The sequence below is a fragment of the Polyodon spathula genome, chromosome 17 (genome assembly GCF_017654505.1).
Source record: "Polyodon spathula isolate WHYD16114869_AA chromosome 17, ASM1765450v1, whole genome shotgun sequence".
In the NCBI taxonomy this organism is placed as follows: Eukaryota; Metazoa; Chordata; class Actinopteri; order Acipenseriformes; family Polyodontidae; genus Polyodon; species Polyodon spathula.
This window is the reverse complement of record NC_054550.1, coordinates 3,768,164-3,795,020: the sequence shown is the minus strand read 5'-3', so window position 1 is coordinate 3,795,020 and position 26,857 is coordinate 3,768,164. Positions and strand designations below refer to the sequence as shown.

General features: G+C 42.1%; 1 protein-coding gene across 1 annotated transcript in view; it reads right to left on the bottom strand.

The window, feature by feature from the left end:
* LOC121330192 (leucine-rich repeat-containing G-protein coupled receptor 4-like) overlaps positions 1–24,786 on the bottom strand; it is a 50,377-nt gene extending 25,591 nt beyond the window's left edge. The window contains exons 1-2 of the mRNA XM_041276531.1: positions 24,028–24,786; positions 1,823–1,894 (exon numbers count right to left, since the gene is read on the bottom strand). Coding sequence (XP_041132465.1) covers positions 1,823–1,894; positions 24,028–24,212 — 257 coding nt within the window. The 5' untranslated portion in view covers positions 24,213–24,786. The remainder of the gene's footprint in view (positions 1–1,822; positions 1,895–24,027) is intronic.
* Positions 24,787–26,857: the final 2,071 nt, after the last annotated feature.

Genomic DNA, 26,857 nt, shown 5'->3' with positions numbered 1-26,857 from the left:
GTCTGCAGTACAGGAATTATTCCTCAAGAGTATTGCTCGTCTGTGAATGGGGGTGCAAGCCTTGCATTTACCCACTGCAGCAGGGCATTACAAGCTGGAGTTTTAGCCCTGTACACACATGAACACAGACTTCCTGCATCCACTTTCACTGCAAGTCTTTATACTGAAGATAGAACAGGTGCAGAGTTGGGGCCAATTCCCGTTTTTCAATTCCAATTCCTTTTTAAATCCAATTTCCAATTTCAAGTTTGAAGGGATTGGAAATGAAATTGATTAAAAGAGGGAACCGGGAATTGATTTTTTTTGTTGTTTTTTTTCCCGGTCAGCTCAATAAGTAATGGCCCGAGACCACAGTAACATAACTCACCTAGAGTTGCCAAATTTTATCACAATATGGAAACATTCCTTAAACAATTCAGTTTTCAAAAACTGGAACCGATTATTTTTTAACCACCCTATATATCACATGCAAAACACTCCCTACCCTGATGCATGCAGCCATTCATAAACAACAACATTAGAAATCTTTTTAAGAAAGACAAACATGCACCACCATGCCTACTACTACTATACATGCAGATAACCATCTGAAAGCAATTTTCAAAAAGCCCTGCAAAGCGCTGAGGGCTAATGAAAACGAGCTCTAGTTACAGACCACCTAGGGATTTGTTGTCACAGCAGTTAAAAAGCAACACAGCTTTGCCAGGCTGATGCGATGTTTCGCTGGCTGTAGAATCTACAGCACTGGACTGATATTTGCTGTCTAAGAAACCGAAGAACGACAAGGAGAAGCACTCGAAACTGCTGTGGGGCACAATGGACAGCTGCCTGTTTGACTGCGTTTTGTGGTTAGCAGAAACCATAGGGTACTGTGGCAAAGTGATTGATTTTGTACAGGTACAGGTGATTAAAGAACAGACAGACAATTGTAATCCAGGCGAAAAGGTTTGTTTTATTTATTTTTAAAGTCCAGTACCTGATGGCAAAACAAACAGTAATTAATAATAGAGGTAAGTAATACATCAGCATGTGTTACTTAATTTATAATCCCTGTGTTGCCACGCAAATAATAATCCTGTTTTTATTATACACCCACACAAAACACAAAACACATACACAAGTCCACTAGTGCGTGAAAATTAGTGCTAGTGGTGCAAATAGTGTCTGGTTTAGTGCTGCTCCTGGTGACAGCTCCGGAACGGTGTTAACTGTCTGATAACATACAAGACAAGATGAGACAATTACAAACAAACAAAAACACACCACTCACGATTTTCAATAGCAACACACTTTTACTGTCCTTCTGGCTTTAACTCACTACAAACCAATGCGAAGGAAGAGATTACGATTTTCCGTCCACTTTATATGCTCTCATGCATGGCCCCTTCGTAAACGAATGCAGCTGCCTTTACAATCTGCGGCTGCTACATTGTTTCCCTTCCAGGTCAATAAGTTCTTGCAACAGAGTCTTGCCTTTTTATAGACTGACCGACTTCCTGACCCGGGGAAAGAACTGTCAAACCAGCCCATCCAAAACTATGCCCTCGCTTAGTACCCTCACAGGTCTGGAGAGAGATTTACAACCAAGGTTCATTGTATTTCTGTCACAGGCACACCAAGCCAGTTAACGTTGGTCCTGTCTTCCGAGAAATTCAATGTAATAAAAAAAAAGAATCACCTTTTCTCAACCTTGTCAGTACCACAGCAAACAGCTAAACCCACGCTAACAGGTATATACTCCAACCAATGCAAGGGCTATTTTGTACAGCATGCTTTGTGGGTTTCAAGCTGGCAATATTGTTTGCTTAAGGAAAATACTTACAGTTCTTCTAAGTATGGGAGATTTTTGAAGACTTTGGCAGGCAGCTCTGTGATGTTATTCATACTGATATCCCTAGGAAAAAACGAAAAGAATGGAAGTGGGTTACAAACAGGGTCTTACCAGAGGCTATTCACACATGCAACAACATCAGATGACTCCCTCCCCTTTGCCAATTTCCCCCTGCAATCAGCGGCATTCTGCTCTGTACAGAATGTTAACTTCTGTTTGAAACGCAAGCGATAACAACCATCCTCCCCCCACCCAGCCCCCGTTCCTTAAGGCATGTTGTAACGATCCACTCTGATACCTATCTGCTGAAAAGCAACCTGACCCCGAATGACAAAAGGAACAACACAGAAGTAAATCTTGTGGTGTCCGATTGCTGTGCAACTATTTTATAATAGTTATGCAATTCATTTACTCCATAGAAACAGGGATTGAGAGTTATTTGTACAGTAGCTGCATTTGTCAGGATAGCACATTCATCATCCTGTCATTGGTGTCCAAATAGATGTGACTTATTTTACCCTTTGTGATGCATCCCACTGCATTTTGCTAATGCACAATGCATTGATTTCGGCAATTCGCCTACATGCCATTGTAAAATATTGTGGATTGTGAGTTGTGTTTTCTGATAGGAGGACTGGTAAGCGTTACTGTTAACAGCATGACCTGAAGTTTAGTTAAATGGCGAGTTGACCATCTGTCTCCCAAGAGAACGCAGTGCAGCAGCCTAAATCAACAAGCAATGACATCATAACGAAAGCAATACTATTAGTACAAACAAATAGCGCTCAATTAAAATAGCAATAGCTAGCCTCCATTCGGAAGTACAGACACTTGCTGTTCTGTGTTAAATCATCAACTCCTTATGAGACTCTGTGGCTTGAACTGACACATGAGGATTGCCCACTCTAAGGCACCTCACCAACCCCAAACCTGAAAAGTGTGGAATAAGTAAGAAAAGGCAGAGGCAACAGGGACCTGCATTAACACAATCCTTGGCCTTGGCTTCATTCCACGCACAGATCACCTGAGGCTCCTACAGAAGCTCAGAGTATGTGAACACAATTTTAATTTGAATGCACAGGACATGTGCTTGCTTGAAAAAGTATGCTAGCAGCCAAACGCATGTAAAAAAGAAGATAAAAAAAGGCATGTAGGGCACATTCTCCAGTAGCTGGTGTAATTAGCACACAAGATTTGCCAACATGCAAAAAAAAAAAACAACCACTGGAGTAGATGGCTCACTCTCTTACACACACCCCAAAGGATATACTTTTCCACACATTAGGATTGTAATGAGACGAGGAAAAAATCCAATAAAAATAATTCTACTATTACAATCCTCAGGTTTCACTGGGAAGCCATCCCAAGTGCACTCACCATGCATGTGGGTCATATGATGACTCTGCATCAGGTTTCCTAGAAATATGGCCAACAGCACACGCTGGCAAGGGTGTCCCCCATCATTCACAACTATTATTTACAATCCTTTGGTTATCTTGCTATTGAACTACAGGGCAGGAGATTTCAATGCGGCTTTCAAAAACAAACAATGCAAAAATAATTAAAAACAAAAACACACACTAGCCCAGTCAAGAGCAAGCCCCTACTGCAGTGGCAACCTTGGTGATAGCTCAGTAACATTCTTTTTCACAAATCAAATCCCGGCTGCTCCATTTCCCTTTTATCTGCCGACCGGCTTTTGTCTTGCTGCCTTCCTTAATGATAACCAGGTAACCAGGGGGCCGCCATGTTACCCAAACTGGTACATTAACCAACTGATAGAACACAGATCAAGAGCAGACTCTTGTGTTCCAACCACGTTGTAAAGGATTTAATTTAACCAATAAATAGTATTTTCTTTTACAAAGTCACTTTAGTATCTGGCCATACCTGGCATGCCGTTGTTCAAATTTCACTTTAGACGCAGTTGGCACCTCCAAGATGTTTTGCCCCCCTGCCCCCTCATTGCAACCCCCCATGATTTAGTACTGTATGAAAATGGATACAGAGATTTTTCCGCATCTAATGTTTCACGATTTAGGAATAAATTCCGGATATAATTGTTGGGGGGGGGGAAACTCCACATCACATTTCCCTTTTTGATGTACGCAGAATTTAAAAAAAAACAAAACAAAGAAGCTCTTCAAAACAAACTAATTCTAAAACCCTACATCCTGTGGCTTGGATCCAGAGGTTTTACACACTTGCTTCAAGTTGCAGAGTGTAATTGCAGTTTTTATTGGTCTCACCTGTAACCAATTGCTATAAGTAGTTTTGGCCTGTGACTCAAAGGGATTCTGTTACCCCCCCCCCCCCCCCCCAGAATTAATTAACTATTGAGGTATATAGAATTTTGTATAGGGTGCTACACGATACAAGCCAATACAATCCAGAGCGTGTGTGAAATATGTATCTCTCTCTCTCTCTCTCTCTCTCTCTACTCAGTATCAGGGTGTACACAAATACACACTCTATAGACATGGAAAGTGTAAAACTAGTTCAAGTTACTATATAACTGGGTTTTGTTGTACTGTTGTTACATGTTTGATGGCTCCTGTTCACATGGTTAATATAGGCAATGCAATATATATGCAACGATATTCTGTGCATGATATTGTGACAGTGACTGGCCAGGAGTCGGCATACATTACTGGTCTGTATCTTTGTATGTGGAAATAGGAAAGGCAAGGCGGTGATGGTCAAACCTCAAATCACTATCTTTAAGCCAGAACTCCTAGAGAGTAAAGCTTTGCTGCATGTGGTTGTGCAATTAAGGAATAAAGAGAAGCAAAAAGAAGACCTGCCTGTCTGAAAGCAGAATATTATCCAAGCAAATATTTTAAAAAATACTGTGTGTTGTCTGCAAGTCTGAGGTTTTCAGAAGCGTGTTTTAAGACGTTGGAGCAATTGTTCAGTGAAAACTGACAATCCCTGGAGAATGACAACTGAGAAGAACTCCTGCTCCCTCTGTCTGGAAGTGCCACAGAGCTTTACAAAAACCCTCTGTGATGCAAAGAGGATTGTTTCATCACAGCACATTTTAACCCCTGGAAAAACCTCTATGACTCGCTTGTTGAAAGATAAAAACGTGTAATGCTGTAGGCTCCATTCAGATTCACTTAAGACAGCTGGGTCTTTTGCAACTAAAAGCTTCTGTTTGCTTTCGTCTTTTAGAACCAGCCATTAAATGGCAAACAGACCCCTTTTTAACAGATTTTTTGTGTGCATTAAATGGGAACTGGCCAAACCATTTCTGTTCGTTTTACAATATGAAGCATGTTCCCCTTTACAATTCTGCAAATGTATGCAGTCCATGAGGTGTGCTGGTCATTGGAGTCCAGTTCACAGTAAAGAGACAGTATCAGCTTCATTTACAGCCTCAATAAGGCATAGGATTCCTGTACCCAGGAGGAGCTACAGTAATTCAAATATTGCTATGCAGCCGACTTATTTTAAATGGATCCCAATTACAAAAACAGCATGTTGCTCCTAGACCCACTGGGAGCATTCACTCCGCTCCAGCATTAGAACTACATGAGCGAATTCCATTCCTCGAATACTCCGCCTCAAGATGAATGAACATATACATGTCAAGTCCTCAAGTCAAGGAGACCGCTTGTCGGTCACTATAAAAAACACTTGTTTGTGTGCTGCAGGAGAGAATTTAGCTCACTACACTCATTCAAATGCATTGTCTTTGCATGCTGTGCATATTATGACACATCAATGCACATCCAGTTGTCTTAATTTCAAGTGTGTTATCCATTGCAACAACCAGTTCACTTTTGCAATCAAAAAGCAGCAGGATGTGCTTCTGATATCTTTTGCTGAAAAATGTTGCGCTTTTTACAAAACAAAAAGATAATTAAAATAACTGGAACATCGCTGCCTATGATATCACATAACCTCATTTAAAAACCTGATAGCTTGATTGTCACTTTTTTTGCTGCATAATTAGTTATTTTCATAACTTTTTCTTAACCCATCAAGTGCCATTGTCCTCATTTGAGGGCAGGCTACTTTTGTAATTTTTCAGGAGCATTTACCTGTTATTTACTCTCTCTTTAACTATATTGTCATGATAACTTTTTAACAGCAAAAGTAAAGTCTAAATATAACCTAATTCTGCATTTATAGCCTTTCAGATGCTTTTTATGAAGAAAACTGCAACCTACAAATTATACATTTCTTGTTTTTCTTACCCACAGTGATGATAAAGCTAAATTTTCAACGTATTGAGCTTCACAGCTGGCATGAAATTTCCCTGTCTGATTATTAGTTCCTCAAAATAGGACGCTGGGAATACATGTTGTAAATATGCCTGTCGAAATATAAAATATAGCTTGTTTTCTGATTTTTTTCAAAGAAATGAATTTGGTATGTAAGAGGTCACCTACACTAATGAACCACATGGGAGCCATGACAATGCCACTTTAAACAACATCTCCTCAAATTAAATGCTGCTGTTGGCTCAGAACATAGGTGAATGCATAACATCTGGAACAAAGGTTAGTAAATTCTTGAGGTCGGAGATAGCTGCCAGATTGGTCTGTGACCAATGGCATGCCTGCGCTGGTCTGCAGAATGCACTGCCCTGCACTGTGCTGTGCAGCTGGTGTCAATGCCTTGTGTTGCAAGTGCTTGGGAAAGTTAGCTCAGGTGCTCTCTGTTCATTTGGACATGAAAAACAAATAAAAAAAAAAACTACTTTGTAAAACCAGTCGGAGACACAGCATTATCAAACAGACTCTCCCCTACACAGAACCTTTTGATCCTACTGAACTCTCAACCGATTATCTGTTACAGCGAAATAGGGCAGCATTTAAAAAGGGTTATTAAAAACACAGCAGCTAGCGTATCTCGTTAAGCGCCGCGACAGTCCAGAAAGGCTCCATCACTCATCCTCAGGGCAGTGCAAGAATACTTACAAATGCTCATCAGCATTACAACTAATACATTGATCAAATGGACAAACATGTGCCGTACCCAAAATTATTTTGGTAACTCTTATACAGGTTTACCATGGCATGTTTCCAATTTTACCATGCTTTTTCCCCATGGTTGTACCATTTTTTTTAAATACCTTGCTATTCTTTCCAATGCTTACCTATACTTTATTACACATTGCAATGCTTTTACTATGGATATCCTAACCAACGCAACATCAGTTCAGTGGTTACATTTTTGCGTTTTGCCTCACTGGCCGCTTCACCCCAGCCTCCCTCAGGAAGTTTCTGTTGAAGATTTACAGCTGCTGTATCCCAGCATTCCACTTCAAGGAGTACTGGCAGCTTCCCCAGCTCAGTTCTGTTTCCATTTCAAACACAGACAGCATCAGCACATGAATCTGCAGCGTTGCATCCATTAACCAGGGCTCCCTTTACACAAGGGTGGTATAGAAAAAGTAAACGGACTTCCAACAGACATGGACTGGTGCCAATGCATTCATTCTAACTCCCGATAGAAGTGTAAGCAGCGTGTACAGTATTCAAATACACAAACCAGCGTCACGACAATAAAACCTGCTATAAACAATGTGCCAGTGCTGCGGGATCACCATTCTGCTTTTTTGGCCTACAGCCACACACTGCTCCAGAAACCTACAGTATGCTCTACAGTTGGTGCCGAAAGCCGACCCATCACTGAGGTATAGTGGAATATATTTCTAAGATTAGACAGATAGCTAGAGATAGATGGGAAAATAAGATGGAATACGATGCAAAACTTGTTTTTCTAACGCAGTAATAACCACTCCATTGAGAAATAAATAAGAAAATGTTTTTTTTTTTTTTTTTTTTGTGTGTTTGTTTGTTGTGGTTACTAATAAAATTATTTGACGGTTGCCAGAAGTCTTAACTTATTATCAGCTGGTAATGAAACTATCCTAGGCGGGTCACAATCTTACCCACTGGGAGGTAAAAGGCTCTTTTATGCAAACATAAACCTCAGTGTGCTTTTAACAGGTCTGCTATCCATCAATGACAACGACTAAGTTAAAATCAGGTGCTGCAGAAAGCACGGGATGTATACAGGGCCATTAGGGTCTGGTCTGATCTTTAAACAAACTGTCCCGTTGACAAAGCACTCGAGGCGGTTTTAAAAAGTCTTTCTGACAGCCGTCATTACAAACCAGTACCCAGGACACCAACACAGAATCCTCGAAGAAGAACTCAGGGCAACTGGGATTAGGCAACATAGTAACAGCATGTTCAACTTATATTTAGGTTCAATAAAATAAAAGGAATACAATACCATTGGTTAATTCAAAAGGGTATACATTGCAACTTGAATTAAAAATCCATTTGTGAATGGAGTGTGCATACAATCATAAGTTGATGATGACAAGTAAGTTACATATAAGTTTTATTTTGTGGATTGTACAATGACTGTCACAGGTTTGCTAGTTTTAAAATGTAGGTCACTTCACTTGTGTGGTCTGGGATTCCATAACTACTGCAGATTCTACCAGCTAAAACATACAGGTCCAACTGCATAGCTGTATTTATTTTTGTAAAATAAAATGACACTTATTACATGTGAATAGTATTGGGCACTTCAAATAGTAACTTTGTATGTCCATTATAAAAAGCAGTAGACATGGTTATGCGTTATTTACCTATTATTTTATCAATTAAATATTAAAGAAAATTTAGGAAAACTAATAATATTTGGAAACACAAAGATTTGTATTCAAGTGTGATTTTCAATCAACATTAGTTTTCATAAATAATAAAAGCAGTGTTAATAAAACAGCATGTTTCGTGGAATCCTATTGTAAAACAAGAGCTTGACTTCAGTTACCTGTAAGTAGTAATGGCAGCTTTCTTGTTGGCGCTGCCATGAACAACAGTGTGGTTATGAGTGTCTCAGTAAACAAGACCACAGGCAGTGAATTCTAATCAGGTCTAGGTAGCAGGCCAGCAACCTTTGAGGGTCTCAGATTATACATGGGGTCTCGGCTGTTGAGCAGTGCAGAACAGCAGTGGTGCTCAAGCACTGAAGGATGTGTGAGAACACTGAGCAATGACTGGAGCCAGCAGTGGCCATACTGTGTGATAAAAAAAAAAAAAAAAAAAAAAAAAAAACTCTATGGAGGGTAGGTCTGCTTTGCCAGCCACTTGTGAAAAGAAGTGTGCCTCATTGCTCTACCCTTCTGCAAAAAAAAAAAAGATTACAGTCAATGGAGAAAGAACTCAGGAGGGAGGCACAGAAACTCACTGGGTTCAAATGAGGAGTCAATAAAGGTTTTAATGGGTCAATGACACTTTTAGCTTCATAATGGCAGGTCATTTACCAGAAGTTGTCGGTCACTCAGTTAAAGGCAAGGAGACCGTCTCCCAAGCTGTCTCCTTGACTGAAATCCATTTCTTAAACCTTTAGCTCCACGTCAATTTCTGAAGCCAGACCCAACTGCTTAGCTAGTAAAAAGCCATTTTGTAAACACGAGCACTGCCAAAAAAAAAAAAAAAGTAGTGTAGTTTAAAATGAGTCTCTTGATTGTATTTTAATCCGACTGCATCCTTGCCAAGTCAGAAATAGCAGGACTGTGTGATATTATTCACATCTGAATGAAGGATCTGCGACTGGGAATAAGCTTCAAAGCTAAAACTAGGCAAAGAGCAGAAAGGGTTTCCAGGATTTGCACAAGAGGGTAGGATGTTTTTATGTGTCGGCAAACAGTAGCTTCAACAGCTGCCTCACATTACACTGATTGTACTGAACTTTATATTGCCAACCTAAATCCCTAAACAGCAGCGTCAGAGCTCCAACTTGTTCAAAAGGGCAAGGACGGTTTGCATTTCTTACACATGCTGTACAGAGAGCAGAACAGCAGCATTTCTGTTCAGCTTCTCCACACAGTCCCAGAACAAGCAGAAAAAGAAGGATTCAGAACTCGATTTATGCTCGGTTTATCATGTGGCTTGAGTGAGGGTACACTTTGGAATGTGTTTATTCATACTGTTGCCCAGCAAGACATGAACACTTTTTGTAGGCTTAAGACAGGTGACTATTTAAAAACCAGAGGAATGGGTGACGCTGCTACACAATAGGAGTCTTATTTCCATTCCTGTAATAATAATAATTAGTCGCTACCTAAAGCCCGATTGAGTAAATCTACATTCCAGAAATCCACCAATTAAATCAGAATCAAAGACTTGTTGCACGCGAGGGATCATTCGCATAACGAGCCATGCATTCTGAAACACTTCATTAATAAAGAGTGCGGCTGTGAAAGTTAACTGGGGCAGTGGGGGAATCAGAGGTCTAAGCGCCGGCCTTGCAGGCCTTAATTTAAATGTTAAGTGGTCGACCTTTCACCCAGGTACTATATTTGGAGTCTTGTAACACTGCTGCTACTGAAATGATGTCCATACATTGCTCAGTGCTGTAATAAAATAAATAAAATGGCAAAGAAACAAACATAGAAGTGAGTTTCATGAACCCATATTTATCTACCCCGCCCACAGAATTGAGCTGGCTGTGCTACACCTGTTGAGCTGCTGTCAATAATAGGTAGCTGGTACAAAATGATATGCTGCAAAGTGCATGTTTTCAGCAGAGGCAGGGATCCAATTTCCCTGCTTCTCAGAATGGCTAAGTGACACTTTTCATTTTGAGTCTAAAATTAAGGAACAGAGCTGTTTAACCTCACTTGGGCAAATAGTATTTCTGTCTTTAAAAACAGCTCACTAAAACAATAACTGCACCTAGTATCCTAGCAACTTCGAGAGCCAAACATCAACATGAAACGAACGCGAAATTTACATCATAAACTTCTGTATGTGCCATTAATTAGGAGAAAATCCGGCAAGGATAATGATAATGATAATAATAATAATATATATATATATATATATATATATATATATATATATATATATATATATATATATATATATATATATATATATATATATAGACACACACGCACACACACACACACACACACGCACACACACTCCATCTACACACACACTGTATATGACATATAAGTATATCTCAAGTCGTTAAAAAGGTTAACTTTTTATTTGTACGTTTGTAAAGCCCGACGGCAACAGTCGTCAAACGACGGTTTGTACGGTTAGGTTTGGAGTTTTCATCTGTACTGATTGGGGTCCAGACTGAACTGTTCTGACTTTTAATAGGTATAATTTGTTCCTTAAGACGTTTCAACGTTGCACCATATGTAATACGTGCATGTAAACGTCGAATCCTTTTATATATATATATATATATATATATATATATATATATATATATATATATATATATATATATATATATATATATATATATATATATATAATAATATAAAGGAATCCCAAATAAATAATCTTTGCACCATTTAGCAGGTTATGAAAAAGATTACCGCTTTTTTTTTTTTTTTATCTTCATATATTTAAGTCCACTGTATTCCACTGTAATCTTTCTCATGAAGACAGAGTATGCTCAACAGCAACACAGAGTAAAATATATTTTTTAAACTGAAAAAATCTATTCCTGTGGAATTTTAATGGTAATTTCACTTGAAATGTAACTTAATGAATCTGTGTTAACTGCAACTACTGTATGTGTGCACGCCCTTTGCTTCACTTTTCTATTTATAATAGGAAAAAAAGTTTGCTTAAACCACCATACTGTTCACAAAGAAAAGGTGTGCAGTTGCAGATCTCACGCTACATTTCTGCACAAACCAGAACCAGCTGAAAACAGACACTTAACAATTCACCGGCTGCAGCTGGTCCAGTGGAAGGACTCAATAATTGGCTTCTTTCACCTCTGTTAACCACGAACAAAAGTGTCATTCAGCTTAAAAGAGACAGAATGCACCAATGGATGGTCAACTAGCCGAGCCAACCGGCTGGAACAACAATAACCCTGGGTGTTTTTTTTGTCTCTCTCTCTCCTTTGTTTAGCCTTTCAAAGGCCTTAATTAAGACCTGCACAATGCACCACCAAGGGCTTTTCTAGAACGGGTCTTGCACACTGTTTACGAGCTGCAATTTAATTTTTTAAAAAAAAGAAGAAAAAAAACAGTACTAGGAATAACAAAAAAGAAGCAGTTGAAGGTTCCACTTTAGGTCTGTCCTGTTTTCCAAATGCAAAAGCATGTTTGTTTATATATCTGCCATACTCTATTTTAGCTTCAAGACTCTTCATACACCCTTATTGAAGTGGTAGCTATACTTTACAGGGCACTTGCTTCACATGGCCTGTATTGGTAAAAAAAAAACAAGGATGCAGGAACTATTACGCACACCTTCTTTCCTTTACATTTCTCAGATATATATATATATATATATATATATATATATATATATATATATATATATATATATATATATAGCCGCTTGACCAATACCCAAGCTTTACAATTACTCTTTTAATCTGTATGCAGCACCCTGTGTTCAGATAGTGCCTATCTGTGTTTGTTGGAACCTGATACACTTGCTCCACAGCCCCTTGGTAAAATGTTTCGGCTGTGCATTAAATCAACATTAAAAATGCACAGAAGCTGGAGTGTTTATTTTTATTTTCTTCTTTCTTTGTTAATACAGCTCTAGCTGGTCTCTGTTTAAAAACTCCTTGTTCGGTTTTAAAACAGACAGGTGGAACAAGAGGCAAGGAGGCCCATAGACAAGGGGGGGGGAGGGGGGGGAATAAACTGAAATAATGACAAAACTGTAACTTAATCCCTGACTGTCTGTGTCTCTGTGCAGATCCCAGAGTGTCTAGCAGAAACCTGACAGCTGAAGCCCCCCTCCTCCTCTTCCTCTCCCCCTCTCCCCAGCCTCCTTGTGTCTCTAATGTGATGGGTTTCTTCTTGTTCATGGTTCACCACAGTAAAAGGGGTGGGGTGGCAGAGATGCAGGGGGAATGCACAGCAGGAACAAATACCTAACAAAGCCGTCATTCTGGGGAGTTATTTACAGTGCGTTAGATGGTACTGGGGTCCACCAGTCTCTTGTAAAACGCACAGTGAGTGAGAGAGAGATCCCAGTCAGTTGCCATGCGGAGGACTTGGAGCAGCCAAACTTGTTAATAAAGAAGCACTTCCACGACTGAGTGAAAGAGATGCGCACACACAAAGCAACCTTCCTTTAGTGGGGCCTGCACATTCTCCATATCCCACAATACTCCACCACAATGAGCTTTGTTTCCTCTCTCTCATGCATGGTCTGCATTATTAGAGATTTCTGAAGTTCACAAGCAATCACATATCACATAGCTTCTATTGTAAAGGACTGAAAGTAACGGGTAACAATATATATGCAGCTGAGTAAAAATAAACTGTATTGAACAGAACAGCAGTTAATTTAAACATTACATGAAATTCCCTTATCAAAACACTGAAATGCAAGCCCCCCCCCCCCCAATTTAAAAACCATTCACAATCCCAGCACAGCACTGTGCAAGGGCTAGATTTCACCTTGATTATCATGATCTCTAAACAGGAAAGCTCAAGCCTCCTCTGATGTATGAATCTGTGGACCCTATGCCACAGAGCACATCCTCCTCAAGGGGGCTACACTCACTGTGGCAGACACAGGCAGCCCAGAGCAGGTGCCCAGGAAGTGGACGGATGTCTGCATGCAACCCATGAAAAGGGATTTAGCATTTAAGGCTCAATTTGGCAGTGATTGGTGTAAAACATTCCCTGGAAAACTTTGTGAATGCTCTGCCCACAGGCTGTGCTGGACTACCAGGGCTTCATTCAAGAAAAAACCTACTTTATCAGACTTGACCATCTTGGCGCTTGTCCTAAAATTACCCTTCAGTACCTGCAGGTACTTTTTTTTCTTTTACTTAACCCTTTCATTGCTGTCAGCAGTTCTCCCCCAATATTTTGACTAAATACTTTAAAACTTTTTTCAATCCTAATTGCTAGTTGATTTAGAACGAAAGGAGAAGCCTGAATTGCACACACACACACACATAAGGAATTTATGAATGAGAATTGTTAGCAATGTGTCCTACAGCAAGAGAAACAGAGACAGGAAGGAAGGAAGGAAGGATGGAAGGGTGTCAGCTTCTATTGCTCAAGTCACTGCAGTCTATGTAATTTTCATCTTAGTAGATCATATCTGCAAAGTACAAACAGGTCGAGTGTCACCCTGGTAGCAAAGAGAGAAAGTGGAGAAGACACAGAGTGCAAATCCAATTTCAAGCTTGCCTGATGGCGAGATCTCATCTGGGCTCCGGCTGTTGTCGAGCGACTGGAAGATATTGATGACATAAAATTAAAAAAATCTGAGATGGTGCAAATCGGTTTCAAGAATGACAGCAGCTTTAATGTTCCTTAAGCTGTTGCGTTTACCAAGACATTAAATACTTAAGATCCTCTTCATCTGAAAACATCCAGACTTTCATGCTGGAATCTATGGAACCTCTTACCTATTCAGATGCATGCAGTTGGTTTTCTTTGCTGGATGTAGTGGTGTTGCAAACCCAGTCACTTGTGGTGTCCCCCATGGATCTCTTCTTGGGGGTCCCTTCTCTTCAATATCAACATGCTTCCTTTAAGTCACCTCATTCGCCAACACAGCGTCATGTTTCACTCCTATGCTGACGACACCCAGCTCTACTTAAAACTTGTCCCTGGAAGCCATTCTGCCATGGTCTGGCTCTCGGCTTGCATTCAAGACATTGAGGCCTGGATGTCTGCCAATTTTCTTCAGCTGAACACCTTCCCCCCATCCCGTCCCATCTTGCCCAGCTGCACTGGCAACCTGTAAAGTTCATGATTATTTTCAAAACTCTCCTGCTCACCTACAATTCCCTTCATCACGTAGGTCCTGAGTACCTCATCAACCTGCTGACCCACCACGTCCCTGCCCTCAAGCTGAGGTCCTCCACCTCTGGCCTGCTTATTCTCCCCAAACAAAAGTGCATCACACTCGGCAAGAGCTCTCATTTAGCTTCATGGCTCTGACTCTTTGGAACTCTCTCCCAGCTTTATTGCGTGATGCTCCCACCGTCGCTCACTTTAAATTGACTCTCAAGACCCGCCTGTTCTCTCTTGCTTTCCATGCTCTTTAAGCCTGATATCTGCTATAAGCTGCTGTGTTGCTGCTACTCTTCCATCTATTATGCTACTATCATCCATTATGCACTTTCCGCTGTATTTAATGTATTATGCTTTTTTTCATGTATTATGCATTTCTCTGTATTTAAAGTAATACAGATTTTCTTCTTTTTGCTGCATCTTGTAAAGCGCTTTGTGATAGTGGTCCACTATGAAAGGTGCTATATAAAATGAATATTGATTCATTTATTCATTCTAGACCACACCTGTATTGTGTGTGTGTGTGTGTGTATGTATGTATATATATATATGTGTATGTGTATGTTGTTTCTCCATTAGAAAGCCTATGCATTGTTTAAACCCAATAAACCCTGCGCCTAACAGTCTGCCGCAATATTATTTTTTGCAACCGACTGTGCCTATAAGCTTCTCTTTTATGTGTTCCTGCTTCAGAAAACAAGCGTCACACACCGGAAACAAATCAAACAGAGACTTTATGCCACATCTAAAGTATTGATTGAATCAGAGTTAAGAGGGATGATGTGGAAATGCCCTGATTTGGCAGCCTGGCGGTGCAGAACACCAGAGCATGGTGCACGGGTCAGAGTGCCCCTTCAACCCCTGCCTCCTTCCTGCTATTCAAAATGTGTGGGCTATCTCTTGTGCTGCTGACTAACCTGGCTAGACTTTGGAGCACGTTTCAAAAGACTTAGAATTGATATTTTAGAGACACCAGTAATTGTTGTGGTTGTCCAACTGCTTTCATTTTAAGTCAGTTTAATTGATTAACAGTGACTTCGATTTAAAGTAATTTGTTGCCACTGTGAGAAGCACATGTTTAACAGAATACTGCTAATTGCACTCTTGAGCAATGCTGTGCTGGAACTAATTCATTGATGTTAAAAAGGAAATGGAACTGGAATTTGACCCCAGCTCACAGTATCCAGGCATTGCTGCCCGCTCCCCCTCCCCTCAGAGGAAAGAGGGAAATAAAATGCAACCTGGCTCTCAGCCAGCTTAAGCAATGCAAAAAATCAAAGAGGCAAAAACAGCAGCTCCCATTACCTCTAGACAGTGAGACAAACAGAAATGTACCAGCCAGTCTTCTTTCATTGCACTGCTGTAAACCATTTAACCCTGCCTAAACCTTAATAAGCTGCCCTACCTGCACCACCAGGCATGGCCTGAGGACAGACGAGAGAGCCAGGGGGACCCAGCCCCACCAAGCCCCCTGTACAGACACGCAAACACGGCCAGGGTTTAAGCGGATTTAAAGCAAATAGCCCTATCAGGTGTCAAGCGAGAAGGAAAGTAATGGGGTTCTGGTTCGCTTTTAATTAGACCGTAGTCGTAAATATGCCACTTACTGTAACTCTTGTTAAAAGTCTCCAAGATCAGACTGGATTGGTTTTATTAAAATATGATTTTTTTTGTTTGTTTGTTTTTTTTTTTTAATTATAACATTATCCTGAATTCTCAAAAGCTATTTTTTAAAAAAAAAACAGTTACATTTCTAAAATTTACAAAAAAAAAAAAAAAAAGGTAACTACTTAAGACTACTTGTTGTACAAGCCCCAAAAATATGATTGTGACAAAGAGCGAATGAATCTGAATCAACAATGTCCCTCTTGACCTGTGAGAGCACTGCACAGCAGGAATTACGTGCCCCGTACTGAATGGTTGGGCAGTTCATTCCGGGGGCAGTTGGAAGCCGGCCATTAAGGAAAGGGACGGCGTCACGGTACCAGGAGTCATCGCCCTAGTACGGTGAGTGAAGTTTCATTCATGAATTGGAGGAGATGTGATTGAACTAGCTATCAGAGGGGGCGGGGCTGAGGGCATTTTGGGGGACGTGACATTGTGATCGGTTCCTTTCTTGTGATTGATTGGAGGAAACGAGGACTGTTTTTGGAAAAACGGAGTTAAGTGTGTGTTTTTGTGTCGGCAGGCGGCATTCACCCGGACTCCACCACACCTGCACTTAACCAGCATCACTGTTTCAGTACCGCACCTACACTAAGAGCACTGTCCGGAGATGTGTCTGTTTGTGTTGTGTCTTTGTTTTTGTATTATTATTTCGGGACTGTAACCCCTCATTTTGGCGCTGGCGATACCCATCGTTGGGTAAAGCCATCTTTATTATTTTTGAGTGGTGAAAGTGACAAAGGAGAATTAAAACTTGAACCATGAACTTTGTGTCTGTCCTTGTTTGGAGCACTTGCATCACCCTCTCACTACGCACAGCAACCCACACATTCACAATGATATGTCCGAGTTGTTTATTTGTGGCCTGGTAAAATTTGTGTGTTTTTATTTTCTGAAGATCTCGTGCTGTCAAGGATTTGAGAAATCATTACAAAACCAGAACAAACCTTCTGGGAAAGGTTGGCTTCTAAATCCTTTAGTTAAAAATGGAAATAAAAATCAACCTTCTAACATGACCCTCTATTTTTTGGCAATGCAACACAACTGCCTCGTCTCTAGGCTGGTGTCATGTAGGCCCCCAGAGAGCCAGCAGCCAAGCTGAGCGGATTTTAACCCTGGACTGCACTGAGCCAGAGGTGACCCTCTGCCCTACTAAATGCACTAATCCTACCTGCAGACAGGCTGCTACTGCAGGATAAACCACTGTCTGCTTCAGGGGTGTTCCAGGGAACTCATGCAAAAGCAATTTGTCAGCCTTTACTTGCCACATTGTTCAGCTTAACAAGAACAGTAGGTTTTTGAAGTTATAGTTTTATGCCGACCCAGTAACCAAGGAGCATGGCATTGCACTTCCAGACGACACACCTGTTCAGTTCAGCAGTGTTTTAAAAGCTGACTGGAAGATTATTTTCCTCTCATCCTGGGCACTGACATTTTTACTGCCAGTGCCATACCGAGACTGTAAACTGACAATGAAAATGTGACTTCTTAAAGGCCATTACTACTACTAGTATCAGCACCCCCACAATGAGCCTCCCACTAGACCTTTGAGTGCAATAGCAGCCTGGTTTCACTGTGAACCTTCAACCACGTGTTTTGATTTATTTACCTCAAGCTCTGCGGAAGGGTTTCAGTGACAGCATGACTGTTTGACAGCCTGGTTGCACTCAGCTGCCTGCTTGTCAGATGTGTCAATTATATTAGTGGATGATGCTCCAGACAGCACCTGCACTAGCTAAGCTAACAAACTGACTGTTCAGAAAAGGCTGGCGGGGGGGGGGGGGGGGGGGGGGGGGGGGGGGGGGGGGGGGGGGGGGGGGGGGGGGGGGGGGGGGAAAGGTTAATTACTGAAAGGAAATCTCTCTCTGAGCCAAGGAGAATAATTAAACATATGTGAGAGGGAGAGAGAGAGAGAGAGACACATGACAGTAAGAACACGATCAATAGTTATACACATAAAGAATTAGTGACCAATGCATTTACCTCTAAGCTAAAGATATCTTTCATTGAAGCACACTACACATTTCACCAGGTTTGTTCACTGAGGGTCCTTCGAGTCCTGTAACACCGGCCAACAGAATCAATAATTCAAATACACCTTAATACCTTTCAAGGATGGCAATAAGACTCCCATTACATATCAGGTTTGATCCATTCGTGGTTTTACTTTGGGTTTAATAAGACGCACCTGAGCTTGTTACTTATACACTGTGGCTAATCAAGCTTGTATGCAAAACTGGACTGGGTGAAAGTGCAATGCTGTAGGAGTCTTATTTCCATTCCTGTATAGTAACACAATCCTAAATAATTGCAGGGAGCCTTGAATACAAACAAACAAGAACACCGACTAGAAGCCAAAGGTGACCTATCCACTAATCTGCTGGGTCAACAATAGCTACAGGGTTCTTCAAGACTGGGGTGAGGTCAGGTCTTAACCAAGTAACTGAAGAGATGTTCAATTCAGAGGAGAACAGAAACTGATTGCATTGTACTTGCTTTTCTCTTTTGGCATGAGACACACAACACAACTATTACCAGAAAAGCACTTTGGCTACTGCAGAATACTTGGCGGGTTTGCCAGCGGTGAGATACCAGATCTCTTATCCAGTAATGCATCTCCCACAAAAAGATAAAGAAAAATACAATGCAGATAAGCAGGCAAGCAGACAGAGTGCAGCTTTTCACCTGGTAAATAAATCACAGATTCTGGCTCCAGGATAGCCAAATGGTAAACAGTTATGCATTCTAATACAGGAATGAGATTCGGCCCTTGCAACACCAATGCAAACAGAACATATATATTGGAGGCCCTATCAAACATTAACATGTAGTTCAATGCTAGCTCTTTGTGTTTTAACCAGGCAAGATATTGCCTTTAAGCAAACCACAGTAATATTAATACAAACACTAACTAAAAGTACCCGGAGAATGCATGTTCATACTTGCTAGGTGTATACATCTTAATGTTCTTCAACATGTCCTCTTAGAGAAACAAATACAGATACTGAATGTGCAGTTTACAAGATGTACAATATGCATTTCACTGCACGATGCATAAAAGAAAGAATACAAGAATACAACAGGAATCCTGAGGCATGTAGCAAAGTTACTGCTGTAATGTAAATATTGGTGCCGAGACATAATCAAAAGCATTTACCATTACCTGTCATTTACAAATCTCTACCTAGATGATAATGTGGACCCCTGTTCAGTTTAATGATCTTGTTTAAGAAGCCCTATTAAATTTGAGCTCTCTGACTCTGCTCCCTGGCTTGGTGAATTGAATTAAGTTCTGGTGTGCTCAGCTTTGAGAGGTAAAACCACCACCCTGCCTTGCAATCCAAGATAACATGCATACAAATAAAAGTCTTCATAGTACCTCAGGCTTTTTGCCAAGAGCACACTGTACTGCAGTTACTGAACCAGCTATTATAAAAACAGGGAAAAAATAATTTGAAATATATTTGCATAATGAGCAACAAAGGGCATACTATCATCATCATAAAAGAAAAAATGGGCCTAAAATGGTCTTCTGAGCTGGTTTCACAGACCTCGATTAGCACTAATCTTGGACTATCTAATGCTGCATTAGGCAGTCCAAGATTCGTCCAAGGTCTGCAAAGCCAATAGCAAATATATTATAGCAGAGATTGCTGGAAAATAAAAATTAAAGTTGAAGGACCTGTGGATCATAAACAAGTGTTTCCATTGCAAACCTACAACACCCAAATCCAGTCCTCCCTGGTGCATGCAGGTTTGCTCTAGGAAAGCGTGTGGAAGAGACTGTCATCTGTCTCTTTAAGGTCAACCGTTGCTTATAAATATCTCACACGTCCAGTTGAAGCCTCTCAAAATATTTCTGCTCCCATCAAGTCTGCCGTTGATACACACTCGGGAGAGGGACGGAGGGAGGGATTTGGAGAGAGAGAGAGGGCAACCCTAACACTCGTGTCATGTGACAAGTTCCCCGGTTTGTCGGGTTGTGGGGCGAGGTGATGTTGAAGGATTCCATATGTTTTTAGTCGCTGACATGGCTGTTGAAAGTAAAGCCACATCAGACTCTCCCACTGGAGATCAGGGTCCAGGACTGGCTACTGAGACCTAGCCATGCAGAAACTGAACTGCTGGCTTCACAGGGTTGAAGAAGGGGGGGTTTTCCCTGCTCGGTTTTCAAAGCACCAAAAATGCTAGTGGGGCAATGAAACTGACTCTGTAGTACTAAAAGCAAGGTCGGTGTGTTGAACATAAATGCATTCATTTGTTTAAAATTGTATTCACTGGAAAGAGTCCTGCTTTCTAGAAGTTTTACAGCTGGGAGGCACCATGGCCCAAGGAGATCAAGAAACTTCTACTGGAACAATGACCACTTAGCTCCTTGTCCTCCCTGTTAAACCACTAAGACAAATTCCTTCACTGAAGCAATTAGCATATCGTGTTCCTGTGTGAAACAAGCACTGTTGAATATCTTCACACATTCAAAAGCATCATATGGGCAAAAACTAAACAACCCACCCACTGCTTCAGCCTGTGCTAGAGCAGATAAATAAACATGCAAACAATCTAGTAACTTTGAATTGTTCATTTAGGCTACCAAAAACTCACCACACAATGCAATGTTTAATACTAAACCAACATTATAATTTGATTTTTAAAAAGTGTTTTACTTAACTATCTTTCTTTTAAAACAACAAAAAAAATCTTTCATAATTTATCACACTTTGTGCTTTCACTCTACCACAAAAAAAATCTGCCAACTTCCTTTATATATATATATATATAAAGCACCAGAGGGCATATTGTGCTAATCTATTGTCAGGGCCTTGCAGATGCATGCTGGTAATCAAAACAGCTTTTGTACCTGAAAATAATGCAGAGTGACAGCAGCATGAAACAGTAATTATGTGGAATTATATGAAATAATAGCTATATGATTGTTACCTGAGGGACTCCCTCCCCCTAGCCTCAGTCTTCACTAATGAGCTAAAGTGCTGGCTTGTCTGCATGCAAACACAGCCCTTTAAAGACAGAGGGGAAAGGGGTAAGGGGTAGGGGGGGGGGCAGTTACTCCATTTTTCAATAAGCAATTCCAATAAGCAATTAACATGTAAAACCAGACAAGCTTTGAGAAAAGATAAATCATTTACAACAGCACCATTATCTATCGGGACTTACACGGTCATTTCTTTTTTTTCTGTTAATGCATTTGCATTTTGCTGACTCAAATGGATACAGTATTTAAACAGGAGTGGTCTTTGATCTCGGAGCGATATTTCCATTTCAATGGTGCCATCTTCAAAAAAGCAGCATTTCGGTCACTAAGAAGCTAAAGCAAGCGATTAAGAAGTGTAGCAATAGTTAGCTCTTGAAAGATTATCAGGTGGAGGACAAATTATCAGTCTCAGGTAATTCACCAACTTATAAATCGCAATAACCCCCTGGCACATCGGGCATTACCAGATGTTGCCACCCTCTGGGACAGGTTTCACTGCTTTAGCTTCCAACCATTCATCAGAGTGGAAGCTGGCCACGCTACAAGATGAGCTAAAGATGATCAGTTTAAAAAGGGTAACACTTTATATGAAGTTTCTCCAATTACTGTGTATTTACATAGTAGTTACTAAATAGATATGTATTTACACACAATTACAATGTTATTAATGTGCAAATCTTTTTGCACCATATATGCAAGTACACAATTGCATCAGAAAAGGGTTAGGGTTATATATCGGGCAAAAACAATACACATTAAGTACATTGCAACTATGCATCCTAACTTTGTAAGTATGTGTAAGTATGTGTACATCTATTTTCTAAGTTACTACTATGTAAATACACAGTAATTATAAACACAATGTGAAGTTTTATTATTTAAGATTACAAATATGTATGTAAAAAAAAAAAAAAAAAAAAAAAAATAGTTTTGACTGGCTGCTGACACATCCTTTGATTTACCATACTGTTTGCAGACTCATATAATCGTTGCCAATAATAAACTTGTCAGCCATTGGTAATTAGCAGCTGGCATTTTAGACATGGCATTCTTGCAATCGCCTCCACCTGTAACCTTGGTGCCCGAACACCGCGCTGTCCTAAAACAAATTACCCATCTTAACCCTATTTAGAGACTCCATCAAACAAATAGCAACAAGAATCACACGCTGCCCCAACATGCAAATGTATCAAGTGACAAAAAGATGTTTCAGTGGCATATTGAATCAAGGGTAGGCCTACCCTCCAGATTAAAACATGTATCGTTTATAACAGCATCGCGATCATACCAGTGCACCCGTTTAACACGTTCGCTAGCATGCCGATGCACCCGTTTATAACAGCACCTCTCACACCAGTGCACCAGTTTAAAACCATCGCTAGCATACCAGTGCACCCGTTTATAACAGCACCTCTCACACCAGTGCACCCGTTTAACACCTTCGCTAGCATGCCGGTGCACCCGTTTATAACAGCACCTCTCACACCAGTGCACCAGTTTAAAACCATCGCTAGCATACCAGTGCACCCGTTTATAACAGCGCCTCTCACACCAGTACACCCGTTTAACACCATCGCTAGCATACCAGTGCACCCGTTTATAACAGCACCTCTCACACCAGTACACCAGTTTAACACCATCGCTAGCATACCAGTGCACCCGTTTATAACAGCACCTCTCACACCAGTACACCCGTTTAACACCATCGCTAGCATACCAGTGCACCCGTTTATAACAGCACCTCTCACACCAGTACACCCGTTTAACACATAAACAAGTGTGCGGGTACTTGAGCACGCGTGCAACTGGAAGGCAATGCAATTCTCTCAACTAAAAGTGGATGCATTCCTAAACTAAATCTGAAAATGTTGGTCTTTCTTGATTTGCTCATTTTCTTTAAAAGTAACTGTGTGCAAGTAACGGCCAGGGAATGTTGCACAAGTTCGTTGAACTTCAGCGTCCAAAGCAAACATTATAAATATCATATTTAAATAAATAAATAAAAAATCTGATACAAATAAAATTACTTTCAAGTGCCGTGTGCCACCACATGGGACAAGTGAAATGTTATTTTTTAAAGAAGGACACCGCCAATTATTTTGAAAGGAGAGCTGGTGTTTCGACAAACTGTTTCCAATATATTGTTTCTATTATCATTGCTTCAGTATCATCGCTCGCTGTGAATTGCTCATCCACTCTCAAACAGGCGAGTACTGGCTACGCATTGCATACACGGCATGGCATTAAATAAATACTTTAAAGACATGTCCATTGTTTTCAAACACTAATGCATTTTCAGCAGTTAATCAATCCTAAAGTCAATCAACTCCTAAACTGCGTTAAGTTAAAAGAAATCGAGCAATGTTAACAGCTCTGCGTTAAGTAAACAAAAGTTAAAAAAAAAAAAAAAAAAAAAAATTATCAATGTATACACGATCTGGCAACTTGGGTGAATTGATGAACAATAGTTTATAATGAACTTAAAGTCAACTGCCGTGTGCATCAGACATGGCAGAAACTGATTATAAGGCAACTTAAAAAGACTTTATTTTGAAGATGCATACCGACAGCTGTCTTCACTTTTTACCTGTTTTACAAACTGATCTTAACAGTTAAACTTTTTTGGTTTATTTCAAGATATCAAATAAATAAATACAATAAAAAACAGAGAGGCGCGTTGTGGATAAACTTCTGTACTACGCATAAAACAAACTTGTGTTTTGATAGTGTTGTGGCTGTTTTGTTTCTACTTACAGATAGTAGGTGAAGGCGCTCAGCCCCATTGGAACGGTGGTCAGTCCTTTACCAGAGCAATCTGCACCTCCATCCCCGTCGCACCGGCACGGAGCCGGGCAAGGAGCCGGGGAAGAGTCGCCTTGCACCTCAGCGCTTCCACAAATCAGGATCAACCACGAACACAGGATACGTGCAGCCAGCATTCTCACAGTTAAATTGTACTAACACAGGCAATCGCTGAAATCTTTGGTTTGTTGAAGAAAGAAAAAAAAAACGTCCAGTGTCCTTTCCTAGTCTGATATAACACAATGCAATTAAAGCAGGATAATGTATATGTTCTATTTCAATTGAAACAAAAAACTCGATTAATTTCAATATTTAGCCAAACATAATCCAGCTATTCTTGGTTTGCTGTTTTGTCTTTAAAACCAAAATATGCAAATGTATTTATTTACTGTGAAAGACAAGTCTCGCTTCCCTTCAATCGACATTAGGCTGGTACTACTAGTATAGTCTGCAGCAGTAAGTCGCTGGTAAACACCTTTCGTTATTCACGTTTTTCTCTGCCCCGTTAGACGGGGGAAGCAGCAATATCCCAAACACTCCCTATTCCCTTTTTTTTAACTCAGTTCACGGCAGAAAAATACGAGTCAATGTACTTCTTTCCTTTTCCTGCGTTTTGTTTGCTGGAAGATACAGCGCAGGCTTTCAGCCATTCCGCACGTTTACTTGTATCACACAACCAGAATTACAAGAAGCTCCGTTCCCTGTGTCGGAGCTGACAGCACGGCCTTCTGAATATGAAAACGCCTGATTACATATTAATGACCGTCTGACGTTAACCATTGGCGAATCTGACGGAGAGGCAATTAATATGCTAGCAGTGTTGCGCAAAACGAAAGACGGTGAAACGGGTGGGGGAGGGATGGGGGTCAGTCGCTGGTGGCGGGGAGAGATGGGGGTCAGTCGCTGGTGGCGGGGTCGGGGAGGGATGGGGGTCAGTCGCTGGTGGTGGGGTCGGGGAGGGATGGGGGTCAGTCGCTGGTGGCGGGGTCGGGGAGGGATGGGGGTCAGTCGCTGGTGGCGGGGTCGGGGAGGGATGGGGGTCATTCGCTGGTGGTGGGGTCAGGGGGTGATGGGGGTCAGTCGCTGGTGGCGGGGAGAGATGGGGGTCAGTCGCTGGTGGCGGGGTCGGGGAGGGATGGGGGTCATTCGCTGGTGGTGGGGTCAGGGGGTGATGGGGGTCAGTCGCTGGTGGCGGGGTCGGGGAGGGATGGGGGTCAGGCTGGTGGCGGGGAGAGATGGGGGTCAGTCGCTGGTGGCGGGGTCGGGGAGAGATGGGGGTCAGTCGCTGGTGGCGGGGTCGGGGAGGGATGGGGGTCAGTCGCTGGTGGCGGGGTCGGGGAGGGATGGGGGTCAGTCGCTGGTGGTGGGGTCAGGGGGTGATGGGGGTCAGTCGCTGGTGGCGGGGAGAGATGGGGGTCAGTCGCTGGTGGCGGGGAGAGATGGGGGTCAGTCGCTGGTGGCGGGGAGAGATGGGGGTCAGTCGCTGGTGGCGGGGAGAGATGGGGGTCAGTCGCTGGTGGCGGGGAGAGATGGGGGTCAGTCGCTGGTGGCGGGGAGAGATGGGGGTCAGTCGCTGGTGGCGGGGAGAGATGGGGGTCAGTCGCTGGTGGCGGGGAGAGATGGGGGTCAGTCGCTGGTGGCGGGGAGAGATGGGGGTCAGTCGCTGGTGGCGGGGTCGGGGAGGGATGGGGGTCATTCGCTGGTGGTGGGGTCGGGGAGTGATGGGGGTCAGTCGCTGGTGGTCGGGGAGTGATGGGGGTCAGTCGCTGGTGGCGGGGGGTGGGGGTCAGGGGTGCGCTCCCAGGGATGTGGGGTCAGTCTCTTGGTGGTGCAGGGTGAGGGTGTGATGGGGGTCATTCCCTGGTGGCGTCAGGGACCCGTCCGGGGTGGGTTGGTGTGGGTATGGGGGTCATTCGCTGGTGGTGGGGTGGGGTCAGTCGCTGGTCGTGGGCGGGGTGAGGTGGGATGGGGTCATTCGCTGGTGGCGGGGTGGTTGGAGGGAAGGGTCCAGTCTCCGCTGGTGGCTGGGGTAGGGTGTGATGGGGGTCATTCGGGGAGAGATGGGGGTCAGTCGCTGGTGGCGGGGTCGGGGAGGGATGGGGGTCATTCGCTGGTGGTGGGGTCAGGGGGTGATGGGGGTCAGTCGCTGGTGGCGGGGAGAGATGGGGGTCAGTCGCTGGTGGCGGGGAGAGATGGGGGTCAGTCGCTGGTGGCGGGGTCGGGGAGGGATGGGGGTCATTCGCTGGTGGTGGGGTCAGGGGGTGATGGGGGTCAGTCGCTGGTGGCGGGGTGGGGAGGCTTTGAGTTTTTTTTTTTTTTTTTTTTTTCAGTGGCTTACAGTGCCGTGTCATGGGTTTCAATTATTAATAGCACTCTTGAAATGCAAAATATGGCCTGCAGATTGAACGGTGGTTCAGGGCGCTTCAGACATTGTGTGTCTGTGGCTTGTCTTGTACTCATCAACTCCGCAGATTTCTGTGTTGCAGTAGGGGTTCGGCTTCCTGTTCCTGTTCTTAAGATTTAATAATACATTCTGCATATATTTTTTAATAGACGGTTATATAACAGCATTCGGTTTGTGGAGTAATCAATACAAAAATATTGGTCACGTCCCTGAACTTCTGACAATAGCTTTTATTTATTTATTTATTTTTACACACACACACAGAAACAAAATCCAGACTTTAAAAAGGTACCTGATATCATAAACGAGAACCATTAGAACCTCCGCAGCACCTCCAGATGAGCATTTTGGGGTGTTTCTACTACCAGGAAGAAACAC